Here is a 22,320-nt window from a genome sequence, read left to right as displayed (position 1 = left end):
AAAATAAATCCAAAAAAGAAAAGAACTTCCTCTGTAGTATACAGCTGCTAATAAGTACTGGAAGGATTAAGCTTTTTTAATAGAAATAATTTACAAATCTGTTTAACTTTCTGGCATTAGTTGATAAAAAAAAAAAAGTTTTCCACCGGAGTACCCCTTTAATTTGGAACAGTCTAATGCCTTATTTCCCCTATGGTGTTACTGGAGAGAAATAAAAAAAAATACTACCAGGTTCCTGTAGCTGAACAAGTGACTGCGCACCCCTTGGTTAGCTTATCATCAGAGGGTTTTTCAAGCAGAAAATAATTGTCCATAGTGAACAACCCTTTTAGTTTTTGTTGTTTTGTGACTGTTGCACATAATTATACACAATGTGTATGTGCATTTGTCGATGGACATTATCTTCTAGTCAGAACCTTACAAACCAAGCCTGGTCACTAGAGATGAGCGAATTTACAGTAAATTTGATTCGTCACAAACTTCTCGGCTCGGCAGTTGATGACTTATCCTGCATAAATTAGTTCAGCTTTCAGGTGCCCCGTGGGCTGGAAAAGGTGGATGCATTCCTAGGAGACTCTTTCCTAGGAATGTATCCACCTTTTCCAGCCCACCGGAGCACCTGAAAGCTGAACTAATTTATGCAGGATAAGTCATCAACTGCCGAGCCGAGAAGTTTGTGAAGAATCGAATTTACTGTAAGTTCGCTCATCTCTACTGGTCACCACACTTGTAGAGATGCTGATCTTCTAGAATGGTGTCATAGCCTATCAGAATAAAAAGAGCAACTGCAAAGGTCTATTGCCTCCAACTAAACGTATGGCTTTCTAATATTTGAGAGACTGGAAATTTACAGACTTGTCCCTCTATGATTCATTCCAGAACACCCCCTTCTCTCCCTCGAGGGTCAATGCCAAATGTCTTGAAACCAGATTCTGTAAAAGACATTTGCACATTTCTGTTGATCCTTCTGAGGTCATCTTGGAAATCTGGCAGAGCTCTGGAGACGAAAAACATGTTGTGCTACCTGAAGACATCTTTCGCAATTCAAAATTGCCATTTACTGGAGACAGAAATGTCGATGGGAGCTTTTCTTTTTTTTTTTTTCATAATAAAAAATAAAATGGAAATTTCTTACTCAGCAATCTCAGAAATAGGAGTCACAGTCACAACTTGTTAGTGTCACGTAGCGTCTGTGTCATTGAGCTCCCTGGACTAAGCCTGAAGGCATCCAGCCTGGGGAGAATCAGAGGGGGCCAACCCAATGCTAATACTATAGGCACTAAGCTGCCGCTAGGGGACCTTCTTTGGACCACTTTTTGTAGGTACAAACCACAGGACCTGTCATTTTGAAGTTGATCTACTTGTCAGTCGGACAGGTCCTTACGCTTGCCATTTTTCCTACTTCCAGCACATTAACTACAATAACTGACTGATCAATGATATTAACCTGTCAGTGGTTTTAATTTTATGGCTGATTGTTTGTTTGTATTTTCTTTGGGCCAGAGTTGCCTGACTGTGCAGTGTCTGGCCCCACTTGATCGCTACAGCTTGACCACCATTGAGTATCTGTGGCCAAAGTTACAAAAAGAAAAAAACACTCTTGGTTTTCTTTATTATTGAGTCAGTTTTTATGTTTGTCTTTACCTTTTTCTTTCCTCATTGTAATTTCATAACCAGTCGTGTGTGGGATCATAGATAAGAATCTGCTGTAAAGCACGTATTGGCTATTATTCTGGAATTAATTTGGCAGAAATGATAAATTTGTTAATGTTTGAAGGGTTATGTCCATCTGTATACAGAATAGGCCATAAATGTCCAATAGATACGTGTCCCACCTCTGATGACTGCACCTACCCCGAAATTGAGTGAAGCAAAAAAAAAAAAACAATAGACGTCTGTGTTACACAGTTTGCGTAACTCCCGTTGATGGTAATGAGAGTTGCACAAATAGCAGAGCACCATGAGCTGTGCGGTTTCCAAAACTCCAGGGTTAGGGCTCATTCACATTATATATTTTCCAAGCAGTATTCTGGCTGGATTTACCAACAGTTTTCCCTGACATGAGAGAACAGTATCAAAGTCACTTTAATGCTTTTTCCTTCAAGCTGCCAGGGTGGTCATACCTGTCTATGGGAGTCCACTCACCCCCCTCAATTTCTGACTGGCTATTAGGGATCAGTACCATTCATCACATGGAAGAACTACGTTCAGCCTTCACTGATCCCTCTGCTAGACATAAGCTTTGGATACCCTGGACCTTTATAAATCTTACCATCTCACTTAAGGGTTGAAATTAAAGGTGTACTCCGCCCCTAAACATCTTATCTTATCCCCGGCATTCCGACCTAAGCCGTCACACCCTCCCTCATAGACATGAATGGAGGGGGCATGACGTCATGACCACTGCTGCCCGAAACCAGTGCTCTGAACATAAATGTTCAGAATGCCAGGCTGGCGGGCCGGAGATTGCTGTCCCCTCCGCGATCAGACCTCTTATAGGTCTGTTGATAAGGGGATAAGATGTCTAGGGCCTGAGTACCCCTTTAAGGAATATAAACCTGCAGCTTCCCCTCTCAGGTGTCCCTTGTGCACATCTACTTACTTTCTGAACTATCCTGATCTGTTTCTTTTTACTTTTAGGCTTTAGTGGAAAAAAACAATCACGCCCCTTCTTTACGGCTGTTACTATAAAACGATTATTACCATAGTTCAGCCATGTTTTCATATGACATCTTTACAAAAACATACTCTGCTTCTGAAAAAGTATCTAGGAAGCTAGATTGCGAGAGAGGTTTATTTCCGTAGTGCCTTGTTGTTGCTTTATTACTTGTATTGACCTTTTATGTTGTATTGCCCTTATGACACACACCTATACCTCAAACAAAGTGTTATAATTTCCATTTGTACTTATGAGATGTGTGTTTTTCTGCCTTTCCCTTCCACTGTTTTTTCCTTTCTTGAAACCCTTTATTTGAAACCCAGAATAAAACTTCTAATGAGGAAATCCCCTTGGAAAATAAGTGTAGGAGCCTCCCATTGTTTTCAATAGGATTCCACTGCACCATACACACTATGAAATTTCCATTCTGAACCCCATGTTCATTCTTTCTGCAGAATCCGCTCGAGAATGCATTGATAATAGAGATGCAAAACATATATTATCATTAAAGGGGTTGTTCAGTAGACTGGCTATCTATTTTCAGCAAGGGAACCAAAATACCATAGAGACTGTCCCAGACCACCTATTAAAATCAACTGTTCTTTAAATTATTATTATTTAGTTATTTATTTATTTATATAGCTCCCTTGGTTCCAGGGCACTTTACATGTACAGGTAACAGTACATAACACTAACAAAAGGCATTACACAGATTAATTTGCCGACAGACACAGATGGGGGGAGGACCCTGCCCACAAGGGATTACAATCTACAAGGAGAGGGGAGGAAACAGTATGTGAGGGGGACGGCAAGTTATCTGTGAGCAGGGGGTAAAGTAGTCAACAATGCTGCTGCGGCAGCAGGATTATTGAAGGTCGTAGGCTTGCTTGAATAGATGGGTCTTCAGGTTGCTTTTGAAGGTATTGATGGTGGGTGAGAGCCGGATGTACCGGGATAGTGAGTTCAAGTGGCAAAGTGGCATAATTGCGAACCAGGGGGCAGCATAGACGTCTTGAGATGATCGAAGATTACGTGTGGGGCGGTACCGAGAAATCAGGTCAGAGATGTATGGGGCGGACATATTGTGGACGGCCTTGTACATCATTGTGAACTGTTTAAATTGAATTTGTTGGGCAACGGGTAGCCAGTGAAGGTATTGGCACAGGGGAGAGGCAGAGGAGAAGAGAGGCAAGAGATGGATTAGTCGAGCAGAAAAGTTGAGGAGGGATTGGAGGGGAGGAAGTGTTTTTAATGGAAGGCCACAGAGGAGGATATTGCAGTAGTCCAAGCGGGAGATAATGAGGGCATGTACCAGGAGTTTAGTAAAGTCAGAGTTGAGGAATGAGCGGATTCAAATGATGTTTTTGAGGCGAAGGCAACAGGCAGTGGTAAGGGTCTGGATGTGTGCTTTGAAAGACAGTGCCGAGTCAAAAGTGACCCCAAAGCAGCTGACTTATGAAGCTGGAGAGAGAGAGAGAGTGGAGCCATTGACTGTGATAGACCAGGTGGGGGGGTTGGAGCAGGATGGGGGGGAAATTCTCAAACTCAACATGGAGACCAGAATTTATAAAGTGGGAGGAAAAAAAGGAAGATAGAGCTGACAGACAATCTTGGATTTTGGATAGGAGGGAGGTGGCATCATTGCCGGAGAGGTGGATTTGAGTGTCATCGGCATAGAGGTGGTTCTTGAAGCCATGAGATTCTATAATCTCTCCCAGGCAGAGGATGTAGATAGAGAAGAGTAGGGGCTCCAGGGATAAGCATTGGGGGACTCCAACAGAGAGTGGGAGAGGTGAGGAGGTAGCATGAGAAACACTGTGCGGCTGGTGAGGTATGAGGAGAACCAGGAGATGGCTAAATTTGTGACGCCGAGGAATGAGAGTAACTGTAGCAGGAGAGAGTGGTGGTCTACTGTGTAAAAGGCAGAGGAGAGGTCAAAGAGAAGGAGAGCAGAGTATTGGCGTTCAGATTTTGCAGTAAACAGATCATTGGCCACCTTGGTTAGGGTGGTTTTGGTGGAGTGGTGGGGGCGGAAGCCAGGTTGCAGGTGGCCAAAGAATGAGTTTGATGAGAGGTGGGAGGACACTTGTTATCATCTGTAGCCAAGAGGGGTACTGGACAGAACTGTTTCAGCAATATATCCCAACCAGGGGACACCTCTAAAAATGCAGAGAACATAATACTTCCAATTGTCATGACTAATATGTGCCAGATCTTAGATCGGGAACATGAGATTTAAAAAGGGTAATCTTTGGGAAAGGACCCAGATTTTTAGATGTAACTCATTTAAAGAAGTACTCCACTGCTCAGCGTTTGGAACAAAATGTTCCAAACGCTTAGAGCTGGTGCCGGGAGCTCGTAAAGTCATAGCCCCGCCCCTCATGATGTCACGCCCCGCCCCATCAATGCAAGTCTATGGGAGGGGCTGTAACAGCTGTCACACCCCCTCCCAAGGACTTGCATTGAGGGGGCGGGGAGTGACATAATGAGGGGAGGGGCTATGACTACACAAGCTCCCAGCTCCGGTTCTACGCGTTTGGAACATTTCGTTCTAGACGCTGAGCAGCAGAGTACCCCTTTTAAAGTCTATGTGCAAAAGCCTTATTAATATGATAAATTAATTTTTTACGGTAATTTTGGCATTACAGCACCCTGAGGTTTGTGGTCCCTGGGGAACATATCAGTATTTTAGGGCCAGATTTTATCTGTAAGCTGTGGCAGATTGCTGACAGATAATAAGAGCCATAAAGTGCTGAGGCTGCTGCCAGTAACCTGCTGCCAAAGTCCTGTCCTGGAGTTCCAGAGCTATCTGGTGCATGTAGACTCTAGTGCTCAGCACCAATACTGTACTAACCCTGGTGAGAAGAGTCAGTGGCGCCATGTGATGCTATAATAAACATACATATAGTATATGCCATTGAATTTGGTGCCAGCAAAAATGCATTGACCTCTAAATAATTGTGCGGTCAGCCATACAATAAAAGGCGTCTCATTTTACCTCTAGGTATTTTTCAAGAGGAAGTTTCAAAGATCCTATTTTACTATTTTGCAAATATGTAACATTCATCATGACTGGTCTTAAACTTATTTGCGTTCCGTGAACGTGCCTTTTGTTTATGAGGAATTCTCGCTGAAAAAAAATATATAACTTTTCCCCCCCCCCCCCCCCAATGTTTCTTCTAGATAAAAGCTTTGAAGCCTAGCCAATGATATATAGTGTGGTGTGTTATGGTGTACAAGACTATCTGGATATCCAATCTCCCTGGAGAATTATCTTTGGGAACAAAAACCATTGTGGCTCCTCTTGTACATCAGTGAGCTCCAAACTGTTGACCTTCAGCTGTTGCAAAACTATAACTCCCAGCATGTTCTGTCAACTTTTAGTGGTCCACAGTTTCATACCACTAATATATGTAATGGCACAGTGGCCTTCAAACTGGGAAATGATGGGAGTTTTTTTTTTTTTTACTTAAAAAAATTCTGTTTTTAAGATTTAGGGACTGTCTGTATAATTCTGGACGTAACAGGTCCTCCATAAGAAGGTCTATATAACTACCCTCTGCCTTGGCCAAGAAATAAAGATCCTAAATATAGCACCCCCGATCCCACAATGTTTGGCACCACTAACCCACCAGCATGATTTTGTGTAGCTGGGGTTTAGCTGCCTATGTTGATTATGTTTGTTCCCAAACCTATAACGTGCAGTCTTGTCTATGGGCAGTAAGTTCTATAACAAGAGTTTCTGGCCAGATCGATATCTGATATTGTGGGAAAATATTCATTACGACTTGTAATTCATTAATTTTAATTTGTGCTTATTCTGGGCTTAGGAGTCCAGTGGGCGGTTCTTTTCAGTGATTGACAGATACAGTTACCTCTATGCGCACTTATACAGGTAAGCCAGGTCTCCTAACCCAAAATGAGCAGGAATAAAAATAAGTGTACCACAAGAATATTTTCCTACAAAGAAATATAGAAATCCTAGTTAAAAATTGCCAATGCTACTTGGCTATCTAGTCACGGAGGGGAGGTCCTGGCAGCTGCCCCTCCCCGTCCTGCGGAAAGTGACACGTTTTGCCCTGTCTGTGTCTGGTGGGGTGGAGAGCAGCCAAATTCACGAGCGTTTCAGAGTAAATCCTAGTGTTCCAGAATAGGCTGTCTGTGGGTTGGGCAGCATAATACTGGTGACTGGTTCTCTCATGGCACATGAATAGAAAAAGTGAGGCGGACTGTCTAATGCTTCATCAAGTAAATGTTTGTGTTATGTTTGTTTTTTTATAATTCTTTATTGACCAAATTTCAATATAAGCAAATAACAAAAGCTCAGACATAGAATCATTAACAGTAATAAGGATCAAGCAGGCAAGCCTGTAGGGAAGATAATCAAGTCAATGTTAATAGAACAATGTGGTGGAATAAATATAGGCACCTCTGAGACATTAAGGGTATGTTCACACTACAGAATTCTGCTGTATGAACCTTAAAGCGATACTCCACCCCTACACTCCTTTGGATAGGGGGATAAGATGTCTGATCGCGGGGGTCCCGCCACTGGGGACCCCCGCAATATCTGCTACGGCACCCCAGGCATCCGGTGCATGGAGCAAACTTCGCTCCATGCCGGATGACTGGCGATGCGGGGCAGAGGCTCATGATGTCACGCCCGCTCCTGGTGTCATGACCATGCCCCCTCAATGCAAGTCTATAAGAGGGGGCGTGACTGGCATTGAGGGGGCTTTCCCATGAGGTCACGAGCGGGGTATGGCCGTGACGTCATGAGCCTCCGGCGCTGCACCTGACAGCAGGGAGATCGCGGCGGGTCAACCCCCCCCCCGATCAGACGTCATATGCCATAAGATATCTAGGGGTGGAGTACCCCTTTAACATTGGTGTTAATGGGTCTTCTACTGATCCATTCACACTGGAGAATTTCAGTGGGAGAAAAATCTGCCACTGATATTGATCTGCTGAAAGAAAGAACATGTTTATTCTCGGCGGAATTATGCGTGGACTGCATTGTGGTCAAGGGTGATGACGCAGGTCCACGTGGTAATAGTGCTGAAGGATTTCTATGGCAACTGCTTAGTCATAATTCTGCGAGAACATACCCTTAAAGGGGTACTCTGGTGCTTAGACATCTTATCCCCTATCCAAAGAATAGGGGATAAGATGCCTGATCGTGGGGGTCCTGCCGCTGGGGACCCCCGTGATCTTGCACGCCGCACCCCGTTAAAATCAGTCCCCGGAGCGTGTTCGCTCCGGGTCTGATTACTGCCGATCACGTAAGCCTGTGGGAGGGGGCGTGGCAGCTGTCACGCCCCCTCCCGTAGGCTCACATTAAGATCTCTAAGCGCCGGAGTACCCCTTTAACACACATACACATGTGGGAACACACCCTATCCACCAGCATGTCTTTATGCAGCTGGAGTGCAGCAACCAATCAGATCCAAGTTTCATTTTTCCAGACCAGTGTAATAAATAAAGCTGAGCTCTGATTTTTTGCTTTGGGCAACAAGGACAGTCTAAGGCTGCTTTTTTAGGAAGTCCCAATGCCTGCCCCAGTCTGAGCCCTGTTTACAGCCCTGTACAACACCTGTCCACCATGTTTATTTTCCCTTTAATGTGAAGTCCGTTTTATGTAGACATCTCTGCGCTGTACTGAGCTTCGCTCTTGTGACTGTCTGAACAGACCTGAGGTTGTGTTGCGGATGGCGGGTTGAAAAGTGCAGTTTACTTTCCGCGCCCCTTCATCCCTTCCTTTCACAGTGAAGCAGCCCATGTAGAACCCTTTGACCTCCAGCTCCTTCACGTCTACATAAACATCATTTGGTAGAGTAAAAGAGCCTTTTGTGTCATCCCCTTTACAATATTGCAAAAGGGTCCAAAAAGAAAAATGTTAGTCTTCTAAAACTAAACATTAGAGATGAGTGAAGTTACAGTGATTCGATTGGTCACGAACTTCTCGGCTCGGCAGTTGCTGACTTTATCCTGCATAAATGAGTTCAGTTTTCAGGTGGTCCGGTGGCTGGAAAAGGTGGATACAGTCCTAGGAGAGAATCTCACCGGAGCAACTGAAAGCTGAACTAATTTATACAGGATAAAGTCGTCAACCGCCGAGCCGAGAAGTTCGTGACCAATCGAATCACTGTAACTTCGCTTATCTCTACTAAACATATATTCGGAGTTTCAGCAAGTAAATCTAAAACTAAACAGTCGGTAGCCATATACGGTAAGTGTTTAAGGGGCTGAACATAATTCAGATATTTATTTATCGATTAAATCCACAGTTTACATTAGCATCATAAAATCTGCAGTGTATAAAGTATGTGTGAATTCACCCTTAGGGGGTATGCTCCATCTGGCAGCTGCCACCGAAATACTTCAGTGGTAGGACCCTGTGGCCCTGATCCATCACCATTGATGGCAACGCGGGGCTCGCGGACTTCTACGCAAAGAATGAACATGTTCTTTCTTTGCGCAGATCAATTTGCCGCTGAAATTCCGCAGTGTGAACTGGTCCGCGGAAGACCAACTAATGTTATAGGTTCACACCGGGGAATTCTAACGCGCAATTCCTCAGTGTGAACATACCCTAAGAGTATGCTCACATGTACATAATCCACTGCTGATTTTCTATGAGAATTTTGCTACCCATTGACTTCAGTAGATAAATCTGGAGGATTTGCAGTTTTGTTGGATTCATTGAAGTCAATAGGCTGCAAAATTAGCTGCAAATTTCTTGGTGCAGTAAATCCAAAACAGATTTTTGTTATGTGTAAACGTGCAAAGTGTCGGGGTACTTCTGTTGGGAACTCTAGAGCCGAGGGACATAAGAGGTGAGTATAGTCCCCCTCTCCCAATTCCTTCCCTTTATAAATACTGTGTAATAGAGTATGAAAATTAGAAAACTTGACAGCTTTCTTCCTGAAACCGTGCCACACCTATCCACATGCTACACATAGTAAACTGTGCAATACCTATCCACATGCTACACATAGTAAACTGTACAATACCTATCCACATGCTACACATAGTAAACTGTACAATACCTATCGTGGGTTGTATCTGATATTGCAAGTTGGCTCAATTGAAGTAAATGACGCTGCAATACAATGCACAACCTGTGTTACACTGTTTTAGTATGGCAAACATGTATTTTTAATCTTCTAAGGCTTCTTTAGTTCTACATTGTTTTATTCGTAGTCTGAACAAATCCTAGAAACACAGTAGTGACTGAACCTAGAAACTTTCTCCAGTAGACTTTTAATTATAGATCAAGGAAGTGGATATGGTTTGGCCACTAAAACAAAAGTCAACAAAACTCATGAGTGGTGTAACTGGGTTGCAAGAGTGAGCTGCGGTGGCCGACATATACCCCCCCCCCCCCTCCATGCATCTCTATGGGAGAGCCAGAGATACAGCATTTAGGTATCTCCGGCGCTCTCATAGGGATGCATTCGGGGGGGGGGGGGGGGGCGCACACTGCATTCGTGCAGAGAGCTAGGGCGCCGGGATAGGGGATACGTTTTTTGACACTAAACTACCTCTTTAACTCATTCAGGCTTTAGTACGTCCAGTTAGTATCCCAAAAATTGAAGCTAATATTTAGTGAATTTATCTCCCAAAACCCCTTTCCCACAAAGTTCTGCCTACCGTGTGGAATAGATACTCCTATCACTGTTAAAGGGATACTTCAGTGGAAAACAAGGTCAACTGGTTCCAGAAAGTTAAACAGATTTGTAAATTACTTCTATTAAAAAATCCTAATCCTTCCAGTACTTATCAGCTGCTGTATGCTCCTGAGGAAGTTGAGTTGTTCTTAGTTTTTTTCTTTTGTCTGACCACAGTGCACTCTGTTGCCACCTCTGTGTCAGGAACTGTTCAGAGTAGAAGCACCTCTCCTGCTCTTGACATTTCCTGACATGGACAGAGGTGTCAGCAGAGAGCACAGTGGTCAGACTGAAAAGAATTACACAACTTCCTCTGTAGTATATATCAGCTGAACCCCTTTTTAGATTGTAGCGAAATTGACACACAAATCTTTTCATTTTTTTGGGCCGGATATTGACATGTGTTTATACTAGTGTTTTTTTTTTTTCCTTCTACCGTCAGATTCCGACCTCTGATAAGAATGACAAGATCCTTATTTAGGGTGGGTTCACACTACGTTTTGTCCCATACGGGAGCGCATACGGCAGGAGGGAGCTAAAACCTCGCGCTCCCGTATGTGACCGTATGCGCTCCCGTATGCCATTCACTTCAATGAGCCGACCGGAGTGAAACGTTCGGTCCGGTCGGCTCATTTTTGCGCCGTATGCGCTTTTACAACCGGACCTAAAACCGTGGTTGACCACGGTTTTAGGTCCGGTTGTAAAAGCGCATACGGCGCAAAAATGAGCCGACCGGACCGAACGTTTCACTCCGGTCGGCTCATTGAAGTGAATGGCATACGGGAGCGCATACGGTGACATACGGGAGCGCGAGGTTTTAGCTCCCTCCTGCCGTATGCGCTCCCGTATGGGACAAAACGTGTGGACCCAGCCTAACCCTGCATCAATAGAACAGGTGATAAGTAGCTGATCCATTGAGGTGCGATCCTTGTGACTTTTCCTTCGATCATGGAGACCTAGCAGGTGGACCCTCACCAGTCAACTACCTATCACCCGTTCGATGATACTTGAAATAACCCATTAGACAACAGGCCTTAGTGGAAGCTGTCAGAGTCTTAAAGAGTACCTGTCACCAAATAAACTTTTCTAATCTAACTCTGGCTACGTTCCCTAACTACTCCCCCCCCCCCCCCCCCCCCCTCCCCCCCCCCCCCCACACACACACACACTTTTCAGATTTCAGAGCTTTAAAAAGCTGTTTATCTTACCTTTCTTCTTGCTCACATGCCCACGTGCAATTTCCCAGCAGGAGAAAGTGGGTGTTTCCCAGCAGGCATGACATCACTGAAGCCTGCTGGGGGATCACTTCCGCCCTCACACCGTTGCAGTGCTATGATTAATGGAAGACCTCTATGCATAGTTACATAGTTAGTACGGTCGAAAAAAGACATATGTCCATCAAGTTCAACCAGGGAATTAAGGGGTAGGGGTAGGGGTGTGGCGCGATATTGGGAAGGGATGAGATTTTATATTTCTTCATAAGCATTAATGTTGTTTTGTTCCAGGAATGTATCTAATCCTGTTTTAAAGCTGTAAATTGTTCCAGCTGTGACCAGTTCCTGAGGTAGACCATTCCATAAATTCACAGTCCTCACGGTAAAGAAGGCGTGTCGCCCCTTGAGACTAAACTTTTTCTTCTCCAGACGGAGGGAGTGCCCCCTCGTCCTTTGGGGGGGTTTAACCTGGAACAGTTTTTCTCCATATTTTTTGTATGGGCCATTAATATACTTATATACGTTTATCATATCCCCCCTTAAACGTCTCTTCTCAAGACTAAACAATTGTAACTCCTTTAATCGCTCCTCATAGCTAAGATGTTCCATGCCCCATATTAGTTTAGTCGCGCGTCTCTGCACCCTTTCCAACTCCGCAGTGTCCCTTTTATGGACAGGTGCCCAAAACTGAACAGTATATTCCAGGTGAGGCCGTACCAATGATTTATAAAGGGGGAGTATTATGTCCCTGTCCCTTGAGTCCATGCCTCTTTTGATACATGACAATATCCTGCCGGCTTTGGAAGCAGCAGCCTGACATTGCATGCTATTCTGTAGTCTGTGATCTACAAGTACACCCAGATCCTTCTCTACCAGTGACTCTGACAGTTTAATCCCCCCTAAGACATACGATGCATGCAGGTTATTAGTACCCAGATGCATAACTTTACATTTATCCACATTGTTTCAGTGAGGCTCTGTGCATGTTTCAGTGAGGCTCTGTGCATGTTTCAGTGAGGCTCTTTACAGCTTTCAGTGAGGCTCTGTGCAGCTGCCAATCAAGATCAGTGCAGAGAAGCACTTCCAGAGTTTGGTCTCCTGCCAGGCCCGCAGGAGACCAAATTCACTGTATTAATTGTGGCAGGGAACAGAACAGAGCCACCTAGTGGCCATTTTTTCTATTGCATTTTAAACATATTTATGTTGATAATTTTAAAAGCAAGTGAATGGCAAAGTGTCTGCTAATTACACAAGGAACACTGTATAACTTTTTTTTTTGGTGACAGGTACTCTTTAAGTGTGCACTCTTTTATTGTTTCAATGCATGACAGTAATCAAAGTTTTCTATTTGCCTAGAAAACCCCCTTTAATGGTAGTCTTCCTCCATTGTTCTCGTTTGGTATGGTGCCAAACGGCTTCCAATAAGTCAACAGTACAAGCAAAGATAAAACCTTTGTAATATATCCTATTAGAGAAAAGTGCTACGTTCTCCATTTGTGGAAGGTAGGGTGAAAATGGGGGGCGCTCCCAGAAAAAAGTGGAATGCAGAATCTTGTGCCAGATTTGGCTTGTAGCTCACAAATTGTGGTTGTGAGTTGTTGAACGGGAGCTGCTGCACTCCGACCGGGTCTGGGCTCTTATGCAAGAGCCAGTGGAGAACCAGGATGGGTAGCTGGAAGCTACAGAAAGAAAAAAAACGGTGTTGTGGGAGGCGCTGCTCTTGTGTGCGAAAGGACGGAGAGACTCAGGCCAGCACAGGTTAAACTTATTTATTTAGCAAAAAAAGTGGACAACGCGTTTCGGCACACATAAAGTGCCTTCCTCAGGTGCAAAGAGTACAATGCAGACTTCTCTATTAGTATGCAGAGTTACTGGTGGAGATCCTGTGTGCAGCTACCCATCCTGTTTTCCCACTTTTTCAAAGCCATAATGCCCATATTAGAACTTAATAAAAATGTTGTCATTGTAAAGTTGGACCATGGTTCTTATGGTAGGTATTATTCTGTTGATTGATAAGGGCCAAATTCCCTTTTTATGCATTTTGGATTGTGAATAATTAGAAATAAACTGTTTTTGTGCTTTGTAATGTGTGAAATTTATAAGTATGAGGGAGGACCCAAAGGCAAGTCATAAACATGAGGTTACCATAGCTATGCATTCTTATAAGAGAACACAGTAAACTATTAAAGTTTTAAGTACGTGAAGAGTATATCTTGATGTCGTAAAAAAATGCCTGATGTGATAAGGATGAAGAATGAAGTAAGCAGGCTTTATGGCTTCCCCTTTGCCCCCTTTACATGTAGTTTTTGTCTTTAGAGAATTTTTTACTTTGTTCCAGCCTATTTTAAGTATACAGGTAAGAACCTTGCACCACTTAAAGGGGTTGTCTAGTCATACTATCCCGTCTAATTTGACATGGGACGTGGAAAGACTCAAGAACACATTGGATGGTGGGGTTGGCCAGCAGGCTATTCATCGCCCACCGAGTTAGTACACGAATTGCGATTATAATCTATGTATAAAACTCAAACGGCTCAAGATATTAACATGAAACCTGGTACAATATGTTAAGAACAAACCAAGGATTGTTAAATTAACCCTAATTCACCCCCATTTGCAAGGGTCAGGGTTTTTGTTTAAAGTTTGTTTAAATGTTACTGCATAACTTCCAAACAGCTGGAGATATTTCGATAATACTTGGTCACATGTTACTGTCAACTAAATATATAGGACAGTTATTTAACCCTAACCTACCCCCATTTGTGAGGGACAGAGTTTTTGTTTAAAGTCCCATGCAAGTATATAGGACTTCCAGTACCTTACTCTACAACTTACTCTGCATCTCCTGGTGAATGGGTCAGTCCGGCTTGCAAGCCACACCCTCCCTGCATTCCACACCCCATCTTGCAGAGCCACACCCACAGTTTAAGCCACACCCCTTTTTGTGTATTGGTCTGGCTTGCAAATCACGCCTACTCCCACAAAGTCGCGCCCCCTTCTATTTTCGCCTTTGGGGTTTTCATGAGCTGTAAGCCATAATCATCACATATATGACAAATCACGGCTTGAACTATCTCGCTTTGCATGTAATGAATCTCTCATATATATTATTTTCACTTTTAAGTTGCATTATTGAAATAAATGAACTTTGGTCAATATAAAAAGTTTTCGAGTTTCACTTCCTATCGGCTTATCTTCCGGAAAACAAAAGGGCCAGGTTCTTTTCCCAACAATTTAAAGGGGTATTCCGGGATCTAGCATTTTATCCCTTATCCAAAGTGGATAGGGGCCGTTACGCCACCTCTCATAGACATGAATGGAGGGGGCTTGACGTTACGTCGCTTCTCCAGTTCCGGAAACCGGAGGTTTCCAGAACTGGAGACACAGCCCCGCATACAATGTGGGTGCTGCAGCGAGATTGCGAAGAGTCCCAGCGGCGGGCCCCCCGCAATCAGTTATCTTATCCCCTATCCTTTGGATAGGGGATAAAATGTTAGATCCCGGAATACCCCTTTAATTTCTCACAGGAGAGTCAGGAATCCCACATACACCTTAGATGGTTAGCTGGTCCTCCTGAAAACCAGAGGGTCGGATGACCTTTCTTTCGGAGGTTCCATGACTTTTGGATAGCCTCACACACTGCTCTTTTTGCCATCAAAATGTCAGAACCATGAGAGAACTTTGTATAAGTCAATTGAATCTGTTGCATGACAGTTTTGTCAAGGGGCCATGGCTTCTTCTATAAAAAAAGTAGTCCTGACACTAGTCTGAGCATAGCCTTGGTAAAGATGCACGTTAAGTGGACATGGAGTTTGAACTGAGGTTGCTCCAGCCTAGGACTCGTCCTTGCTAATGTGGCAACTAACATTACTAGACCAGCAAATAAAGCCTTATCTCCTCTAGTTTAAGAATGTTACACTGGTTAAAGGTTTTCAGGCATATACAAGAAGTCCACGCCTACAGTATTGTAATGTTGCAGGCCAGGACCACTGCGTAGGTGTAATGCAGATATGTAAAGTATGGAGGCAATTATGTAATAAAGTTCTGATAAAGAAATCTTGGTATTTCCCATTCAAGTGTAGCAGTAAACAGCTATCACTAAGAAAACAAACTCTACCTAAAACTTATTTAATACATAAATAAACCTATCAATAGTGATCCCTGCCAGTGGAAAGACAACACTGCTTAAGACACCTCAATGAGTAAATCTCTGCTTAAAGGAGATATCCAATGGTGAGCAACTTATCCCCTATCCTAAGGATAGGGGATAAGTTGCAGATCGCGGGGGTCCGACCGCTGGGGCCCCCTGCGATCTCCTGTACGGAGCCCCGACAGCCCGCGGGAAGGGGGCGTGTCGACCTCCGCACGAGGTGGCGGCCGACACGCCCCCTCAATACAACTCTATGGCAGAGCCGAAGCGCTGCCTTCGGCAATCTCCGGCTCTGCCATTGAGATGTATTGAGGGGGCGTGTCGGCCGCCGCCTCGTGCGGGGGTCGACACCCGCTATCTGGGCCGAGAGCCGGGGCCCCGTACAGAGAGATCGCAGGGGGCCCCAGCGGTCGGACCCCCCGCAATCTCAAACTTATCCCCTATCCTTAGGATAGGGGATAAGTTGTTCACCACTGGACTACCCCTTTAAACACTGGAGTACCTACCCACACCATCAATATCATACAGTAGGCCATACACTGGAGTGTATATGGGGGTATAGGGGGGTATTTATCGATTTTGCCTGTTGACAGTTTCTTTTTACCCTTTTTTTTTTTTCACTTTGGATTTCGTGGACATGCACCAAATTTATCATTTGGTGCAAGTTTTTAGTAATTTTGGCTCAAATGTTGAAATCTGCTGTTTACAGCGCCTTTTACACAGAACTTACCACCACAGAGGACGTGTATTTTACCCTGTAGATCAGCCATTTCGGAGTCCCTCCTGCAGTATATCAGCAAGCGATATGAGTAATTTTCTTTTGTGGGGTTTATAGCCACCATGTGAAATGGATTTTATTTTCAACTTGAGTTGGCTGTCCGTGCATGCTGGGAGTTGTAGTTTTGCAACATCTGGAGGTCCGCAGGTTGGAGACCACTGCTTTAGTGCTTACCTTTCCTGAACCTGTGTGGCCATGTCCAATGCTGGCTCAACGGAGGGTGAAGGTTCCTCAGAGACAACTATGTCGCAGGATAGTATTGAGCAGCCCTGGAGGCGTCTCTGCTTTCACCAAAAAAAAATTTTATGTATTTTGACGCCTTTACATTTTTTGACATTGCTGAGAGTGTTTTCCATGTGCAAAATTTCTTGGCGGCGATTTGCGCCAAAATTGCGCCAAAGATCGATTGGCGCAAATGATGAATTACTAACTAAAGTTAAAATCACACACAGGACCGTGTGATTTTGAGAAAGTTGTAAAAATGACAGTGGAGAAGATGCGCCAAACTTTGGCGCAAAAAGACACTGTGCCAAAGTATTGCGCAAAAGTTACGTTAAAAAAACACATAAATCCTTTGATAAATACCCCCCATAGTCTCTAGAAAACGACTGATACGGCCCCCAGTGTATATGGATAACACTCAGAAATCAGCATTCCTGTTGCATAAAAAAAATGTTTTTAAAGTATCCCGACGCGTTTCCTCTTTCAAATATGGGGTTCATCAGGGTATAGCATGCAAGAAAACATGCAGTATAATGAGACATAAGAGCATGAATACAATAATCCAAAAATAAAGTCATGAACATATAATAGTTTCCCAATGGTCTATGATAGGACCACTCACTCCGGTCCCATAGGATGTATATGATATCCAGAAAGGATGAAAATTATGACACATTCCCCCCTCTCTTCAACTAAATGATGATGGGGAACCACAATTGATGTTGAAAATAAGTCCCAGCGTGGAAGTTGTAGTTTTGCAACATCAGGGCTCCACAATTTAGAGACCACTGTCCTTGGGACATGTCAAAATGTTTTTTGGTTGCAGTCTGAGTGTTCTCTCCCTGCTCGGTGTCTTTGTGGGCAGGATACTTCCATATACTTAAATTATGACACAGCCGGGAGAGAATGCGCTTCTACTGATCAGTCGGGGTCTGAAAACTCAGACCCCAACCGATCAAAACTTTTCATATGTCTCTCTGATTTATCAATTTAATTTAAGATTCTACAACAATATGTGGAAAGCAGGTGTATCAATTTGACCTGACCCTCAGACACACCTAAATTCCAGTGGGACCATTCTGCTGACAAGCCCGACCTCTCTTATAGCTTAAAAGGATTCTTTATCTTTCCTTGGCATCTTGTTTGTTAGTTGTCTCTTTAATGAGGTTGAACCTGTAGCATGAGGTGATCCGTAATTATCCCTGGGTCATAGGTCACAAGGGCCACATCAGTCAAAATGGCCGGCATGGATAAAGCTGTTGACTATGATTTGTATTTTACTGTTGTACACTGCTCGAAAGAATAAAGGGAACACTTAACACAATGTAACTCCAAGTCAATGACACTTCTGTGACATCACACTGTCCACTCAGGAAGCAACACTGATTGACAATCAATTTCACATGCTGTTGTGCAAATGGAACAGACAACAGGTGAAAATTATAGACAATTAGCAAGACACTCACAATAAAGGAGTGGTTCTGCAGGTGGTGACCACAGACCACTTCTCAGTTCCTGTGCTTCCTGGCTGATGTTTTGGTCACTTATGAATGCTGGCGGTGCTTTCACTTTTGAATCCGATTGAGCACATCTGGGACATCATGTCTCGTTCCATCCACCAATGCCACGTTGCTCCACAGACTGTCCAGGAGTTGGCGGATGCTTTAGTCCAGGTCTGGGAGGACATCCCTCAGGAGACCATCCTCCACCTCATTAGGAGCATGCCCAGGCGTTGTAGGGAGGTCATACGGGCACGTGGAGGCCACACACACTACTGAGCCTCATTGTGACTTGTTTTAAGGACATTACATAAAGTTGGATCAGCCTGTAGTGAGGTTTTCCACTTTGATTTTGAGTGTGACTCCATATCCAGACCTCCATGGGTTGATAAATCTGATTTCTATTGATAATTTTTGTGTGATTCTGTTGTCAGCGCATTCAACTATGTAAAGACGAAAGTATTTCATACGATTAGTTCATTCAGATCTAGGATGTGTTATCTTATTGTTCCCTTTATTTTTTTGAGCAGTGTATATTGTACTGTTACTTCTCAAAGAAAGCTCTGGCCGGCTTCTTACATGACGGTGGGCTCAGCCTATCACCGGCCGGGGCGGGACATGGCTCCGGCCGGTGATAGGCTGGCGGCTGTCCGGCGTTCCAGTCCCCAGCGTGTGGCCGTAGGTGAGTTTAAAGTTTATTTTCTGTGTCTTTTGCAGCCCGGGCATAGGGATACAGCGTACAGCAGTGGTCTCCAACCTGCAGACCTCCAGCTGTTGCAAAACTACAATTCCCAGCATGCCCGGACAGCCACTGGCTGTCCGGGCATGCTGGGAGTTGTAGTTTTGCAACATCTGGAGGTCCGCAGGTTGAGACCACTGGCATACAGTATAGAGTTTCAGCGACCCCCAACAAAGAGGAGGAGGGCAGTGCTTGAAGGTGACATCTGTGAGTAGTACCCCACTGGGCTGGTTATTAATTGGGGGGGAGCAGAACAGTGCTGGCGGGTCACATGATTTTGGGGGGGGGGGGGAGCCGAACACCGCGCGCGGGTCACATGATTGGGGCGGAGGTGGCGGGATGAAAATACAGTTATATACAGTGGAACCGCCGTTAAAAAAATACGGTGATACACATATTTGGTCATACCGCCCAGCCCTAACACAACCACATACAGTTTTGTGAGAGTCTTGAGAAGCTCCTGAGACAATGAGGAGGTATGCAGTCACATTCCTTCACATCCAGCCAAGGCCATTATTCACATGTTGTTGTTTAATAGGTTTTCATTCACCTGCTGTTTGTGTTCATTCCTTGCATGTTATACATATGTTCTGTCGCTGGTGGTTGATATCACTGGGGATCTTTTATCAATCACTAGAATGTCCATCCCAGTTAGACTCCACAGGTTGGTGACAGACCTCTTAAAGAATTATGCTTTTTTTACATGGTTATGATGTGTTATGTAGAAGGGTATTGTTCGCTGCATATAGGTTTAACAACTAAGCATGTCCTATTGAGATTTTTCTTTTCTGAAACTTTTGCTGTTTGCCATCATGCTAAGGGGTGTCCACCAGTCATAATTGCATCCAAAGCATCCACCTGGTTTTTAAAGGGGTTTTCAGGAAATAACATTTTTTTTTTAATATATATATATATATATATATATATATATATATATATATATATATAAGGAATATAGTGTTGTTGCAGATTGTACTTACTTCTGCATATTTTTGCTTGAATTACCCCTGACAGGAAGTTGTGTAGTCCTTTCACTTTCAGTGTGGTGTTGTCTCCAGCTTCCGGGCTCCTCCCTCTCTCCAAAGCCTCATCCAAAGCTGTCTCGGGAGACATAGCTAAATTTAGTCATTGATCCAAAGGCTGTAATGGCGTCCTGAGAGTTGTAGTTCTTGAATAGCTGGAGACACATTATGGAAAACACTGATGTATACAATAAAGTTGGGCTGTGTGCGGTGCTGGATTAATTTTTTTCTGCTTGTTTTATATTTCAATCCATCTGATTTTCTCTTTTTTATCTTTCAGAATGTTATGGACCAGTTCAACCCCGGGCTCAGAAACCTTGTTAATCTTGGGAAGAACTATGAAAAGGCCGTGTCTGGTAAGTCGTCTTTTATGGCTATCAATGTTTTCTAATCAGATTATAGCTGGGGAAAGCTGATTTACAGCAGCTAGAATACATTGCTGGCAGGGCTAACCTTGTTCAATTATCCGACAAGCCAAGCGCCTCGCTGGAGAGATTGGGATGACTTGTGTTTTCTGCCGGGAAGAACTCCAACAACTATATCGAATGTATGGAATGAAAAGCTATTTATGTGCCACGTGATCATAGTCATCTTTTGCTGACAAAAATATCCACATAAGTTTTTGTCTGTGGGTCTGAAACGTTCTTACACAAGAGCTATTGGTTCTAGGTGTTTTTCAAGCTATTACATTGATGGTCTGTTCTCAGAATAACCATCAATGTCTGATCGGTGAGGGTCCTACCCTGAGAAATCAGGGATGTGGGAATTGTATTGCCCCACGCCCGGGACATGCAGGTAAATTCTTCAGGCATTTAGCCCTGTTTCGGGCAAGCATTGCTAAATGGAGGAAGAATTCATATATGACGGGGAAAGACTGTCTTGCCCCGTCACTAAACTGCTATAGACCGCAGCTGCATGATGCAGCCTATAGCGAGCTTTCCTGACGGAGGTGCGCGTGGTGAGTGATGTCATCGCAAGACGCTGAGGAACAGGGAGATGTAAGTAAAAGTGAGTTACTTACTCAAACTTTGCTACTTACTACATAAGGAAGGACCTGCCTACCACTAGGGGATAACCTATCTACTCAGGGCAGTGCATCCCAACCATGGTGCCTCCAGCTGTTGCAAAACTACTACTCCCAGCATGCCCGGACAGCCTGGTTGAAGAACACTTACTTAGGTGGTATAATTGTTTAAATGGGAGCCCTACCTGCCGGGGGTCATATCTATCTAGGGGCCTTTCTACCTACTGGGAAGCCCTACCTTATCATCAGGTAGAGCTCCGTAGTAGTTAGACAGGAAAATAACCCCCAGCAGGTAGGGCTCCCATTTAAAGTCCTTTTTCTTCAGCCTCCTCTAAATATCTATCTGGGGGTCTGACTACCTACTGGGGAGCCCTACCTGATGAGGTCATATCTATCTGGGAACCTGTGTAGATGTAGAAAAAAAGGGAAGACCAACAGGCGGCGCCTCGTGTATTACCCTAAGAGATATGAGAGGAGAAATATGGGGGGGAATACCCCACGGGGCTTATAGGTGGCTGCTCACCTGAAGGTAGAAGATAGAAGGCATATAACCCCAGTGATAATGGGGTACCATCAATTGCGATCAAGCCACTGGGTTGCAGGAACAGACCACGGTCGGCCTGAGGATTAGTAGAGGAGGCTGAAGAAAAAGGACCCTTAGGATATGGTGCTGCAGACTCTTAGATTGAAGAAGCGAAATCCAAGTAATGGTTAAAAGGTCCTCAGCAGGACCATTTATTAGCAGAAAAAAATACAATAAATGGGATGATTACGCATTTTGGGAGGAGCCCTCCCTTCCCCTGATCTGAGGAAGGGAGGGCTCCTCCCGAAACGCGTAATCATTCCATTTATTGTTTTTTTCTGCTAATAAATGGTCCTGCTGAGGACCTTTTAACCATTACTTGGACTTCGCCTCTTCCATCTAAGAGTCTGCAGTGCCATATCCAAAGGGTCCTTTTTCTTCAGCCTCCTCTAAATATCTATCTGCGGACCTGTCTACATATTGGGGAGCTCTACCTAATGGGGGAAATATCTTTCTGGGGCTCTGTCTGCCTACTGGGGGAGCCCACCCTTCCTACCAACTGGGGGGACATATCTATCTGGGGCATTATTTACTTACTAGAGGAGCGCTACCTGCCTGACTACCTGATGAGGGGACGTACCTTCCTGAAAGGGGGACTACCTACTTAATGGGGTGGACTTACTTATCAGGGACCCTATCCACCTAATGGGTGACATACTGGTCTGCCTATTAAGTTTCTATTAATAAAGACCTTATTTACAGACTATTTTGGTTGAAATTATTTTATGCACCAGGACAAGTAGATTGTGCTCTGTTTTAG

At 44.1% G+C, this 22,320-nt stretch overlaps 1 protein-coding gene across 7 annotated transcripts in view; it reads left to right on the top strand.

Annotated features, from left to right (window-relative positions):
* BAIAP2L1 (BAR/IMD domain containing adaptor protein 2 like 1) overlaps positions 1-22,320 on the top strand; it is a 134,670-nt gene that overhangs the window by 22,534 nt on the left and 89,816 nt on the right. For 3 of the 7 annotated variants that reach the window (XM_056534442.1, XM_056534446.1, XM_056534447.1), the window contains exon 2: positions 20,234-20,309. The exons of 3 other annotated variants lie outside the window; for them this stretch is intronic. In XM_056534442.1, the coding sequence (XP_056390417.1) occupies positions 20,234-20,309 (76 nt within the window). Of the gene's footprint in view, positions 1-5,842; positions 5,934-20,227; positions 20,310-22,320 lie in introns of all 7 variants that reach the window. One more of the 7 variants, XM_056534445.1, reaches the window with a different exon arrangement.

This window comes from Hyla sarda, chromosome 8 (assembly GCF_029499605.1).
Source record: "Hyla sarda isolate aHylSar1 chromosome 8, aHylSar1.hap1, whole genome shotgun sequence".
Taxonomy (NCBI): Eukaryota; Metazoa; Chordata; class Amphibia; order Anura; family Hylidae; genus Hyla; species Hyla sarda.
The sequence above is the reverse complement of the archived record's forward strand: the minus strand, read 5'-3'. Positions and strand labels throughout refer to the sequence as shown.